General features: G+C 33.4%; 1 protein-coding gene across 3 annotated transcripts; it reads left to right on the forward strand.

Moving 5' to 3' along the window:
• The first annotated feature begins 910 nt into the window (after window positions 1–910).
• LOC125063153 lies at window positions 911–11,912 on the forward strand. Of its 3 annotated transcripts, none has more exons than XM_047669408.1 (7): window positions 911–1,235; window positions 2,457–2,689; window positions 6,152–6,362; window positions 7,338–7,457; window positions 8,459–8,506; window positions 9,526–9,889; window positions 10,684–11,912. In XM_047669408.1, exons 2-7 carry the CDS (start codon window positions 2,479–2,481, stop codon window positions 10,768–10,770), a joined length of 1,041 nt encoding a protein of 346 aa, XP_047525364.1. In that variant the 5' UTR covers window positions 911–1,235; window positions 2,457–2,478; the 3' UTR covers window positions 10,771–11,912. The 3 variants fall into 3 exon arrangements, with proteins under 3 accessions (XP_047525364.1, XP_047525366.1, XP_047525365.1); XM_047669409.1 differs by lacking the exon at window positions 911–1,235 and adding an exon at window positions 1,271–1,569; XM_047669410.1 differs by lacking the exon at window positions 8,459–8,506.
• The last annotated feature ends 1,917 nt before the right edge of the window (window positions 11,913–13,829 follow it).

The raw sequence follows: 13,829 nt of genomic DNA on the forward strand, positions 1-13,829 counted from the left end.
TCGAACGACGTTCAGCTTCGCGGTCATTTGGAAGAAAAGACTAAGTTAGACATTAAGAAGTTTGGTGTGCTCAGCAAGGCGAGACAGTACTTCACCCCGGGCCACCGCTTGCAACTCTATAAAGCGCAAATTCGGCCCCACATGTAGTAGGTACTGTTCTCACCTCTTGAGGCTCCCAACTCCTTCCACTTGACCGCATACAACGAAGAGCGGTTCGAATGGTCGACTACCAATCCCTCTACGAGCGGCTTGATCCTTTGGTGTTGCGTAGAGATGTGGGGCACTCTGCATCTTCTACGTATTTGAGGAGTTGTTCGGATTAATACCGAGCCGAGTTTCATCATCGGACATCGAGGCAGAATACGAAATTCCACCCGTGTCATCTCGACGTCCGCCATTCCACGACTGAGGGTTTGTCAAGACAGTTTTTGCCGCGTACCACCGCAATGTGGAACCAGCTGTCCACTGAAGTATTTCCGAACCAATTCGACTTAGGGTCCTTCAAGAAAAGAGCGTATAAATTCTTAAAAGGCCAGCAACGCCCTCGCGAGACCTCTGGCATTGTGAGTGTCCATGGGCGGCGGTATCACTTAACATCAGGTGAGCCTCCTGCCCGTTTGCCCCGTTTTCTATTTAAAAAAATGTTTGCCTATTGTTTACTGACGAGCCTATGTCGTAGCATTCTAAGTGTGAAAAAATGTATAATATCAGTCTAGTATTTATTGAGTTTATTCCTTCCAAATATACAAATCATTCCTGCCTTAATGTTATTATAGTATAGATTCCAATCACAGATTATGATTTAAGGACAAAGACTTTTTCGTTAAAACTCTGTGGACGTTTGACATTGTCAACTGATTCTCTTAATCTGATTCATTCATCATTGCTTTAAGTTTAGACTTTAGAGCACTCTGTGACTTTGAACAAGTGAACAATTAAAATCGTTTCGCTTTACGCTTGTTAGTTAGTCGTAACTCGTACTTGACTGTAATATTTTTAAATGCATTTAATTCAATACTTGTAAACTTTGAAATTTTAGCGCAATTTAGAATAGTGTATATAAATTATTATAAAAGCGAACGAAAGTTTAATCTGTGATATGTTTATTCAAGATCTAGAATTACAGCTGATGTTTTGTTTGTTATTACATTAAATAGTTCTTACTATTTAATATTAAGATTTCCTAAATCTGGACGTGTATCAGTTAAAAGTAGGCCCATATTGCCATGACAACGGTAAGTCCAGTTATCTATATCTCCACTCGACCAGTGGTCCGTTGAATTAAGTATGAGAGGTCATTGTTCTTGACAAATCACTTGTGAACCCTAGAGTTATTGCTTTAATTAAGGTAAAGCTCGCAGTGGGATGCATGCTATGTAATTTTTGACCCATTTCATGGGAGGAGTATGGCATATCGCCAAGACTTTCGTCATAAATACAATTGTTGAATGGACGCGAGTGGCGAGGCCGAATGTAGTTTGTGATTGACGTATACAAAGACATAACGAATCAGTCTATTTTGTTGCGATAAAGGTTGATTGAGCAAGATATAATAACCCATCATTTGAAGTGAGTAGTATGTTTTTGTTGTTTATAGGATGTGGGAACTTTGATGACTGATGTTTTTTGATATAATTTTGTAAAATTTAATTTATAATAATTATTATAATATATCTATAAAGTTTGTCATGGATACTTTTAGTTATAAGTCAACTTTAAATAAAAGTATAATAATAAATTAATGAATGTATGGTGAACAAATGCTGGTTACAGTTAGGATGAGTAATAGTAAAAGTGGGTTAGTTCACAATTAACATATTGAATCTTACATATAGGGTTTCTTGAACTACATATTAACTGTCTCAACAATAAGCAAAATAAATATTTTATATTTGTAACACTGTTTTAATATTGGATCAACTAACTTAAATCAATGCCTTTAAAGGTCATTAAAGTATAAATCCTATACTTATATTTAATTGTTGATAAAAAAAAAATATTATTAATTATCATTATATAAATTAATTTTATAAAATGTTGTGATTATTGCCATTCCATTGTTTTAAGACAAAACAATGAATTATGTTTATAAATTGTTTTCATTCGTAGCATACTCAAGAATCACCAACCTATATTTATCAAACTAATACTTTGTTAACGGTATTCTAATTTTGTTTAGTTAGTAGTTAATTTTGAGACAAATGTATTGTTCCGCAGAGACACAAGTTACATTTTATAATGTTATTTCTTATTCATACTTATTTCTTGTACTACTTTTTATGTCTATTATGTGATTACCTATTAATTACTTTCAAATTTTATAAGCTTTCTTGTTTGTTATATTTATTTCTTGTTGTTCTACATGATTTCATGATAATTCAATTAGGCTTTACAACATAAATTAGTTTTTACATTATTTAATTATTTCTTAGTATTGATTAAATACTCAATTTCAGGTGTTCTAACTATGAAGTGATCATGTCAAAGGTCCTGTCTGCATTGGGCGGAGCCCTCCCCGATGAGAGACCTTTACTCTCCCTTCAGATTGTCGAAAGTGTAGCTAAGTGTCCAACAGGGTACTGGCCAGTGAGCCGGACGTATGATGAGGATGCCGATGCTGGCCTTCTGCGCCAGACAGGTTTATTTGGAAAGAAGCCGAGTCATTATATATGCTTATCAAAATCAGAAGGTAACTCATTTAAAATACATATACATAATATGTATATCAAAACCAAGTCCACTCAGTGGAAAATGTCAATGGTTATTGAGAGTTTACGTAATGACCTTGTGAATATTTTTTTCTATCTTAAATATTTATAAGCTCTTTGCATCAAGTTCAAGTAATTCTGACGTCATTGTACAATTTTATCAGCATTACGCAATGATCTAGTGTAATATAGAACTAAACTATGACTTCTTTCATTACATTTAAACAGCTTTGCGCAGTAAAATAACTTGTCAAAATTGCTTTTGCCAAGACTAGATTAAAAAACAACAAATTTACTTTAATTACCAAGCCCTTAAGATAGTGGTAGGTATATTTTTACGACACATTGCAGTCACACTAATTAGTCGACTCATAACTCTTAACTTGAGAAAAGTCGTGCCTGGGCCTGGAACTGTTCTACATTACTACTATATAGCCATTATTTCCATTGTTTAGATGACTACAAAACATTGCTACAATTGAAGTAATTTCATAATATCATACTGCCGTAAACGAAGTATTTATAACTTTATTATAGCAAGGTTATCAATACTTGAAATAAGATATAAAACGCAAATATCTCCGAGAAGTCGCAATAGCGGTAGGATGTTTTGTTTTATATACAGTCAGACCTGAGTAAGTGATAACTGGGTAAGCGAGAAAACTCTATTAATGAGAGTTTTTACCGGGTCCCGTGATTTTGCCCTACTAAAATCTAAGTGAGAAACATGTAACTTTATAAGTTACAGTCATTTTTCACGCGTGAACCTCTATAAGTGACAGCTAACTTTTGCTATTTATGACTCTTCTTAAATATCCAGGGACTCTTATTTAATTCAAACCAAATGTGCGTCTGTTATTGTTTTTTATATTTGCCGTATTTTTATAGATGATATGTGAGATAGACTCCTTCTGTAACTGTATAAATATTTATTTATTAATAATAACTATCTTAACAATTATATTATGAGATTGTGGTGAATCTTGACAAATGACTGTTACCTTTAAACAAAACTTGGTATAATTTGTCAAACTTCAGAAAAAATTTTTGAAAGCTCTCGTCAATAGGTCTATTACGATTAATTTTCCAGAATACAGGCCGTATTTTTTGGTAATTCGCTCTATGGATATTATTCGACAATGTTGGAACGCAAGGGCCTCGAAATAGGGAACCTACGAGTAGTCTAGACTCTAGTATTATTTTACTCACAACATAATCCCACTTAATGATTATTGTATCAATTTACGTTGTCTTGTAAGAGGATTGGCAGTGAATGAAGTAGCTTAAGAAGCCTTTGAGTTGGGTAATTCTAATTTTATGTAAGCTGATTAGGCACTTTAGGAATCACTATGGTTGTTACCGTGGGAACATAATGGAGGTTAAGAGATTGATGAACGTGGGAATAATTTATCGGTGTTATGTCATGTGCAATGCATCATGCATCGCAGATTTTGACGTGTGCTTGTGACTGGGCTTGCTATATGACAGTGTTACGCAACCCTTTTGCCCCATGCCCCATAATTTTTAATAATAAATAATTGAATTGTTCACTTAAGTTACTTAAATTATAAATTTTCAAAACATAATAAAAAACTGAAATTAAAATTCCAAATAATTTTATTAAATTTTCGAATAGCCTCCCTTAACATTCAAATTGCCTTCCCTCCTGTGGGGCGTGGGCCCTTCATTGGGAAACACTGCTCTATGGTGTCGTTAACGCATATGTATAAACCAGAAATCCGGGTTTTAATTCTCGACGAAGAAATACGTCGTGCCCCATAGGGCAGGTAGTTAAAAAAATAAGTATTAACTTCCTGTAAACCAGTATGATACTGAATTCGGAATTTCCTCGTGTCACAACTGAGCGTTATTTAAGTAATTTTTTACCTCGCACCACCACTATGTGGAACCAGCTACCCACCGAAGTATTTCCCAACCAACGGCTTTCGACTTAGGATCCTTCAAGAAAAGAGCGATTCTTAAAAGGCTGGCAACGCATTCGCGAGCCCTCTGGCATTGATAGTGTCCATGGGCTGCGGTATCACTTAAGGTGAGCCTCCTGCCCATTTGCCTCGTTATATAAAAATAGACTTTAAAAAAACGCGTATTGCCAATCTCTATGTCGGTAGTCTTTAGTTTCTTTATAAAAGTTGTTTAAAATCAAATAAGTTTTGTGATTGTTCAAGTACAAACAAATTAAAAGTAAAGAATTTAAATTATTCTCATCAGACGAGAGTCGAGACGCCATGTAAAGGACGTTATTAATTTACTTATTGATTCGAAATGTTAGAACGTCTAGACTTGAGGCGGGAGATTGTTTCCTTTGTGCTCTAATCGAATAAGACTAGAAAGTCTCTAACGAAAGGGAAAGGATTCTAAAATACGGGTTATTGTAGCAACCATGTTAATATATACGTAACAAAAAATTATTTCTAAATGTTTAATAACACCTATATAATTTAGAATATATTCTTGATCACGGATTCAAATTACGAAATACTACGAACAACATAAAAGTACGCATTTTCGTCTTTAAATATTGATGCAGTAAAACGCGAAAAAATATAATAAATGTGCAAGCATGATGCAATCCATAATGCAAGTTTTAGTAAATAAATAATTTATTTATTTACTCGTGCATTGTGCTAGTAACATTGTCATAAAAATTGTATTAGTAGGTTTATAAAAGTATACAGAAATTGTATAATATTAAACGTATTGTAAAAATTCTTTGAACAAAAAGCTACGTGTTAAATTTTGCTCTTACATTTGCTACCATTTCTTCGCTGTGAAATTGCATTATGTAAAAATTATGTTTTAAAAATTTCATTTCTAACCGCTCCAATTGATTTCGTTATCAAGTGAAGTAAATCGTAAAATGGAGCGTTTAATCACTGACCGTGTCGGCCTTACCCTTGGTAATGAAATCAATCAGCACCAGTCGATCATAATTGCTGGCATTCATTGATTTAGTACGCTTTACGTATAGGCAGAAATATTTAAATGAAAACCTTTTTTTATCCCCGAGAGGTTGTTAAAAGTGGAGCGGTAGTTGCCTTTTGAATAATTAATTAGATTGTCTACTGAGGTTTACATTGTGCATACATAACGCATTTGTTTCAAATATCGGCCTTCGTTTGGCCCAAGAGTCTTCTTGGACTCCGTGCTTTCTGTGAATTGATTTTACAATATATTTTAAATAGACTAAGTACAGAACTTAAAAAAGTTAATTTTGTCAAACAAAGATAAAGTCGCGGACACAAGCTAAATAATTACAGTTGATCAAATGCTGCATTTTTTAACTTGCACAGTGGTGAACAGAATCTGAAGTTCTCTAGGTTTTTACTGAAGGCTTTTCATTCTCACAGTAATATCTGTTATTCAAATTACGGGTCTACCTAATCTGTTTAGCTTTAGCTTTAGAAGTATATTGGTATTTGCAGGTGTACCTGGGTACGTAATGGATGGGGTGGTAGTAGTGGGTGAGAGAGAAGCGACTCCAGCAGGGTACAGTGTAGCGGGGCGCGCTGGGAAGCGGCGGCTATGCACCCGAGTGTCAAGAGTGGTCTCTGCACCGCATCCAGCTCCCACTGTGACTGACGTTATTGTTTGTTCGAGGATGCGGTCGGCACCACAGGGCTTTTTACTTGCCGGGTTAGTACATAAATTAAAGAACTTTTTGACGTGACAACGTCTCATAATTCGATGGAGCCGGCTGCACACGAGGCGTTACCTCGCTCTGAGGCGTTCCATTTAAAATTGACATAATTATATTTATGCGTACAAATTTATGCGTACAAATTTATGCGTAAAAATGTAACTTGATCAATTCAATTGTGATTTCCATTTACCTCCTTCTCTATATCCATACAAAATACCTATCAAACAAATTTTTTTTTTTTTTTTTTTGAAAAATGCAACCATCCCATCAATATTTTTTTATGACGTTGTCACGTTCAACTATCGTCAGTAAACCGACTTTACAGACAACCGATTTTTTTTTAGCTCACTTAGAATCACTAGAAATACTTATATTATGTATAGCTACAATTTAAAGTTTTTTCACAAGAGAGACACAAAACAAAATATTCTTGCTGTTTGTTTTTTATAATGAAGCCTTTATCTGAATTATGTCGGTCGGCCTAGAATTATTTGGCCATATTTCAATGTGATAGGATTAATGAAGCTTGACTAGTGTATTGAAGCCGGCAACGCACTCGCGATCCCTCTGGCATTGAGAGTGTCCATGGGCGGGCGGTATCACTTAACATCAGGTGCGCCTCCTGCCCGTTTGCTTCTTTGCGTTTGCGTTTGTTCTTTAAAAAATATATATATATATATTTCAAACGAAAATAGAAAGAAATTAAACTCTAAAACGGTATTTGAATTAGGCGGAGATATATTATTTACTTTGTATATTTGACTTTAAAAAATCAATGTAAATTAATGATTATTTCCCTCAATAACACTATATTTATATTATTATATTGTCATATATCCTATTGTGCTTACAAATAAATCAAATTAATATCGATTCGGAAATCCTATCCTGGAACATAACACTTACATCCTCATTTGACCGCAAATGTCCTTGTTCCAATCGAATTAATATATATGAATTGTTTTCAGAGAAATAAATGGCAAAGTAGTGTGCTATAAGGTTAGCGGGGGGAGTGGCGAGACATCACCCACGCATCATGCGGAATATGAAAATGTCATTTCTAATAACACGCCCGAAGCTAATAGGAGGTAAGCCGTAATGTATAATAATAATAATAACAATTTGCTAACATCACAAAATAGAAAAAGTTATGTAATTAGGCGGTATTATTGCTACCTTTTCCTCCAGATAATAAAAGTTAACAATTTAGGAATAGCAATATATACTATGACTAGCTGCCCCGCAAACGTCGTTTAACATACCCTTAACATTTAGGGGGATGAAAAATAGATGTGGTCCGATTCTTAGACATTCATATGCACACAACATTTCATGAGAATCAGTCGAGCCGTTTCGGAGAAGTTTAACCACAAACACCGCGACACGAGAATTTTATATATTAGATATTATCTTTATTTGAAATTGAAAATTTGTATAAATTGAATTAGAAATTCTGGAGGCCCCTGGCCCTAACTTATTTTCCAAATGAAATGTAAATTTTTTTTCAGTAGAGTTTTTCAATCAATCATTTATTTTGAAAGTAGTCTTTTGGTATTTAACAAACATATAAAAATATTTAAAAAAAAAATTCTTTAATAGTGTTTACTAATTATAATTTAAAATATATTTTTGTCTCCGTAGTCTCGTTGTGGGGGGAGGGCCTCTTTTGTGGAGGCCCCAGGGCTGTAGCTCCTAAATCCGGCCAAAACATCCGGAAACAAACATTGACATCAACAGTCATGAACATCCTATATGTTACCGTTAACTAAAGACATATAAATGTCGCAGCCAACGATCTTAACCAGGCGTTCAATTAAGAGCCTAGCCGTTAAAAAAAACCAAAACTACGGGTTTTTGTTTTTTTTCGAATTTAATTGAATTTTGATTAGTTTTGCGACTGCTTCGATAAATATTGTTATATTTTAGTAATTATTCATGAAGCTTTAATGAATTTTACATAAATTTATTGGTGAAAACTGTGCATTTAATAGTTTTAATTGTATCGAGCAGCCATTTCATAATGGATTCTTTGAGCCGCGGGTTGACATAATAAAAATACATTCATGTATATTGTATATTTGTTTTGCAGTGTCTCGACATTTGAACAATTTAAATTGCTGTGGAATGGATGTTCGGGGTACTGATTATTTTCGTGTAAATTCACTAACTTTATGATGCCTAGAGTTATTAACTGTATTTGTTTTGAGTTACTAACGTATTAAAACTAACATTTTAATAAAAATAGATAGAAATTTTAATTTTTTTCGGAGCCTTAGGAGTCATTTTCAAGAAAAACAAAAGATCAAGAGTTTTCACAACTCTATTGTTTTAATAAACCTTAGGGCTTAGCGTAGGTTCACATTTTGGTTTGGTTAAACATTCGGTTTGATTACTATGATAGGTTTTTTTTCATATATCATTCATAACTTGATTTTAATAGTAAAAATATTCTGGAAAAGTTGAAAAAGAAATATTTTTATCTCTAGTATGTAATTTTTCACTATTTGTATATATTTTTAAAGGTACCGCAAATAAAAACATTTATGGTTTAAAAATATGCGCCACAATTTGCGCCTGTGTAAATATTTATAGGTACGTTTTCGCGATGATAGTTTTGAATGACTTGAACTTTTCAATATTATGCATGTAATTGTGCCATTTTTGTTTGTTAATTCATTAAAATATTGTGGATAAAACTAAAATACTAAAATACTGGATGTGTAATTCCTAATAGCGATCTTGACTTTGACTCGAGATTCTGTACCTTGAGAGTAAGGGAGCATTCAAGTATTACGTCACGCAAATTTTGGAGATTATTGATACGTTTTTCTGTACCCAAGTATAGTAAAACGGTTCGTGTCCACCTAGTAACTCTTTATACCTAAAAGTTACCATTATGTGGTGTACAGTACTGGAAAGTCGAAAATAATATTAACAATAATGCGTAATTGAATTCCCGCCAAAAATAGTAACGTTTTACAAAAGGACCCCCCAAATTCGTTCCATAATACTTGAACGCACCCTAAGCCGCAAACATTAGCCTGCCTAAACGTGATTTTGTCCGTATATCGGTATATTAAAGAACTACATCCCTATTGTAATGAAGAAAAAAAGAAGTAAATAGATATTATAACTTTGCCAGTATAATCTTTCCAGGTTACGACAAGTCCCTGAACGCCCACCAAAGCTGTCACCGCTCGTGTCAGACCTCAACAATTTGAATCTGAAATCTCCTACAACGTACCCAAAAATCGAGGAATTCACAAGCGATCACGATTATGAAGCCCTAAGTCCGTCATATAACATTAAACCAGTGAGACCAGCGCCTCGACCTCCGAATAAGTCTCCGATCCCCCACAGGAGCCCTGGGCCTTTGTCCCCGGGGCCTCATGGGAGGAAAAAGGGGCCAGCGCCTTTGCCAAAAGCCTCGAACTATCAGACCCTCGGTGGTTATAATGGATTAGAGGGAGTTCCGTTTGTACTGAATTCGAAGCTACGTGGTTTGCCGAGTGATACTTTGGTAAGTGTGTAATGTGTATACAAATACAGTGTAAACTCTCTATAACAATATAAGTTATAATGAAAAATTCTATATAACGTAAAATGAGTTAAACTTGTTTGGTTTAACACAAAACCCATACATTAAATTAATAAAAATAACTTTTTATAACCCAACAGCCATTCTCTGTTACGAAGACATATTTTCATATTTACACATCAACATACTTAAGTGTAATTGTTTTTATAATCAGCTTACAAAACTAACCTTTTGAGGTGCTGAAATTTCTAAAAAAGACACCTCAAGAGGTCATAAACAGCCGTCTCGCCTTTGTTATTGTTAATTGCATTAACACGTGTGCTATTATTCTTAGATTACATTGCCTGTCATAACAAAACATGTCGTGGCAAAGTTAACAGAATTTACCTATTGATGGTAATAGAATTAGAAATTATTGTAATTGGTTAAGAAAAAATGTTCAGTCCTCCTTATAACGAAAACTCTACAATGATAAAAATGCTCGGTCCCGTTGCAATTCGTTATAAAGAGTTTACACTGGTACCTATAAGTATTTTTTTAAATACAATTTGTTAGGCATTTTTGTTATACCGGTACCCGTATTGGTAAGTTATGGGTAATTTGGAAACTATTCCAAAGGATCCGTTAGTGTCCATTATATTTTAATACCATTACGGATTCGGTAATAGGGAGATTATATTAGAAAGAGACAAACTATAATAACATCATCCATCTAAAATAACCAAATAAGTATGATTGTTCTATTATAAAGTCTTATAGATATTCTTTTATTCCAGAACCAGTTTCCAGTGATAAAGAAACGAAATCGTTTTGACTTGGACCGTGATTATTCCTATGCATTCACCGTGGAGCGACAAACGTGAATAATTATTTTAAATGAAATACTTTTTGGATTACGTGCTATAATCAATGTTTTACTGACGTACTGACGACTTACTGAGAAATAATATTAATTACTCTTTTTTTACGTGACTTTAATGAGAGGAAATGTTGCATGATGTAGGCGCGTATTACAATTTGACTATCGTACGTACGTACAACGTTCGTAGCAAGCATGGTTGTTGGTAAGAACATGTTTGATTCGGTAAAGCGTATTTTCTCGAAGACTTATTATGCGAAAGTTTTCTATACAAGACTCTTCAACAGATATGATATTTAATTTAAATACATATTAATAAAATAATACTTTACCAAGCTTTTATGTGCGGAATACCAGTTAGTTATTGCTACGGATAGTATATTTATATATAGAGTGCGTTAGTGTGGTGAATCTATGCATTATGAAAATAATTGTATGTCTCAAAACCTTTAATTATGGTATAGCTATATTTAAATGCAATACTCAATCTTTTCTGTATATATTTCCTCCCTTTTGGGATAGCAATTTTTTGTGGTTTGTTAAAGTATAGAATTGGTAAACGATTGTCTTGCACTTCCTGTTTTAAATATTGACGTATGATATTTTTGAATGTTATTATTTGTTTTTTTCTTATGAATTGTTGTGTCGTCGATATTTAGTACCGTAACTCTGTAACTTAGGTCAATGTTGCTACATGAGTGCTACGGATATTGATAGGTCTTATTTGGAAAGTTACACGGTAGCTACAAGTCTATGAGGGTAGTGGCGTCAATTATGTTTAACGCCATCTAGCGAGCGTGAATGGTACTTTAAACTTATCGTAGAATTGAAGACTTGTTTTAACACTCATGAAATAGCCATATCGTTGTGATATTTTGAATGTTTGTCTTCAATTTGAGATCCAAGTTTAAAGTTACATTTTGTTCTATCTTTAAATTATTAGAAAACCACAAAGTTTAGTCGAAAGCTTCACAGACAGTGAAGTTTGGCGAAGATCTGTCATTAAGTGCTGGCCTGTATCTAATCTGTGGCGTCGTTATGCGTCAAAACGTTTTTGCGCTTTCTCCCTCAAAGGCCGGCCAGCCATAAAATGGGTGTTCATGGGCTGCTAAGACTACCCTTTTTGGGCGGCCCTCTGTCCTTTAATAAAAAAACAAAAGTATAAAAGCGCTTCTACCAATTATGTACCTAACAAGTTTATAATTTGATTTTACTTAGACTTAATTGGAAAAATTGCAATTTTATATAGGACTACTCGTGAATAATTTTACAATCCAGCCATATATACAAAACTGCATAAATTGGTTTCAGTCAATTTGTAATTGCGGGGTCCATGTATTGTGATGTGAGGCAAAGACTGAAACATGTATGATTGTATGCGAAAAATGAATTTGAATCATAAACAATTTCAAAGCAAAATATATGAATAAATTCTGTATATAATGAATACTTTTACACTATCTTATCAAAAATCAATTGTAATTTCTCTCTTTTTATCACAGCGTTATAGCGTTAACACAATTCGACATAAAGAGACGAAAGAGTACTTTAATATGAGGTGTGCTCTGACTGAATCAGACTGATTTCGTTTTTATGAATAAAGGGGTTTGAGTTTTGATATGATTATATGATTCCTTCCCCTAGAGCATCCCCATTTTTTTTAAAGTATGTATTTTATTTCATTATGTCTCCATGCCTCCGTTGGTTATATTAATAGTATTCAATTGTGCCAATAATTCGTATAATTAAAGTTCAATTTTACGTATAATTTATAAGTAATACGTCGCAAATTACCAGGCACAGAGCCAGCCAATTTTTACCTAGTCAAATAAGTACTAAGTCATAGAGAATGGAGATAGCCTATGGTATATATAGACAAAACATCTGTGCTTCTATGTTACCAGGTCATAAAATTAAAAAAAAACTTTTTTAAACTCCTTCGGTTTGTCAAGAATTTGTGCAAGATGTTGCTGCGCGTCCTTTTAGAGATATGTGCCTTAATTTAAATTCGATTAAATAGTAATGGTTAACAAAATGGCGCCGGTGTTACATTAGCCATTAGAAACATATTTACGTCCGATGACGACATGAAATTGGCACTTTCTGGTATACTAGCTATAGTCTAATCTTCGGTATTATTCAAATCAATCGTATCGAAGGGCCTATTCCACCAAGGCGTCTATATTTTTTTGTTTATAAAAGGGTTCTATTCTCTATGTCTATGCAATCAGAATGCTATTAGTAACAAATTATGTTACTAAATATACAAATTAAATCATGTTAACCTCTAGTTTGATAGATTATTAGGTGGATAACAATTTAAATATATTTAGAACATAGTAAGTATGACTACGGTACTATATATTTAAGATCTGGTCCCTCTTATGTCGCTCAATCAATTGCATGTACTAAAACGATGAATTTATTTTTCGTACATATATTTGGCTAATATGCTTTTATATAGCAGTAGTATTTGACATATCTATTATAATTATATCATTGCCGTGTTATGGTGCACATTATATAAGACATAATATACAAAATAGCTGAATTATCCAATGACGGGTTGTGAATACATTGCCCAAAATATTCATTTTTATCTGAACTATGTAAATTTGTCAATTTTTGTACATATCGTATAGAATAATTTTCACGTAAATTTCTTTTTATATGACGTAAGGTAAATATTTTTGAAATTTGTAGTTTCATTTCAGTGATGAAATACACGTATTAACCTCAATTACAAGTGATTTGTATTTTGTTAATAGCAATACTATAAATCCATCGATCCATAGATATTCCAATAACAGGAATAGCCAACAGTATTGCCAGCCTTGCCGATTAGAATAGAATACTTAATCTATTGTTTGTATAGAGATACTCAAAGTTATTGTTATGTACCCTAATCCTTGCAGTCGTTTTATGAGTGATGTTCACATTTAATAAAACGATTTTTTGTTTAATCTAGCAACGTCTTATTGTTACACAAATATAACAAGAATATCTTAAATTGTAAATAATTTCCTTAAAGTAATATGGTAATTAGAAAATACGCTTCTATAC

This window comes from Pieris napi, chromosome 3, assembly GCF_905475465.1.
Source record: "Pieris napi chromosome 3, ilPieNapi1.2, whole genome shotgun sequence".
Lineage (NCBI taxonomy): Eukaryota > Metazoa > Arthropoda > Insecta > Lepidoptera > Pieridae > Pieris > Pieris napi.

Excerpts from the sequence above, each read along its gene's own strand:
- LOC125063153 (XM_047669408.1), top strand. The coding sequence starts at position 2,479 with ATGTCAAAGGTCCTGTCTGCATTGGGCGGAGCCCTCCCCGATGAGAGA. Across the intron at positions 2,690-6,151 it reads ATGCTTATCAAAATCAGAAG|GTGTACCTGGGTACGTAATG; the intron begins GTAACTCATTTA and ends TGGTATTTGCAG. Across the intron at positions 8,507-9,525 it reads CTGTGGAATGGATGTTCGGG|GTTACGACAAGTCCCTGAAC; the intron begins GTACTGATTATT and ends TAATCTTTCCAG.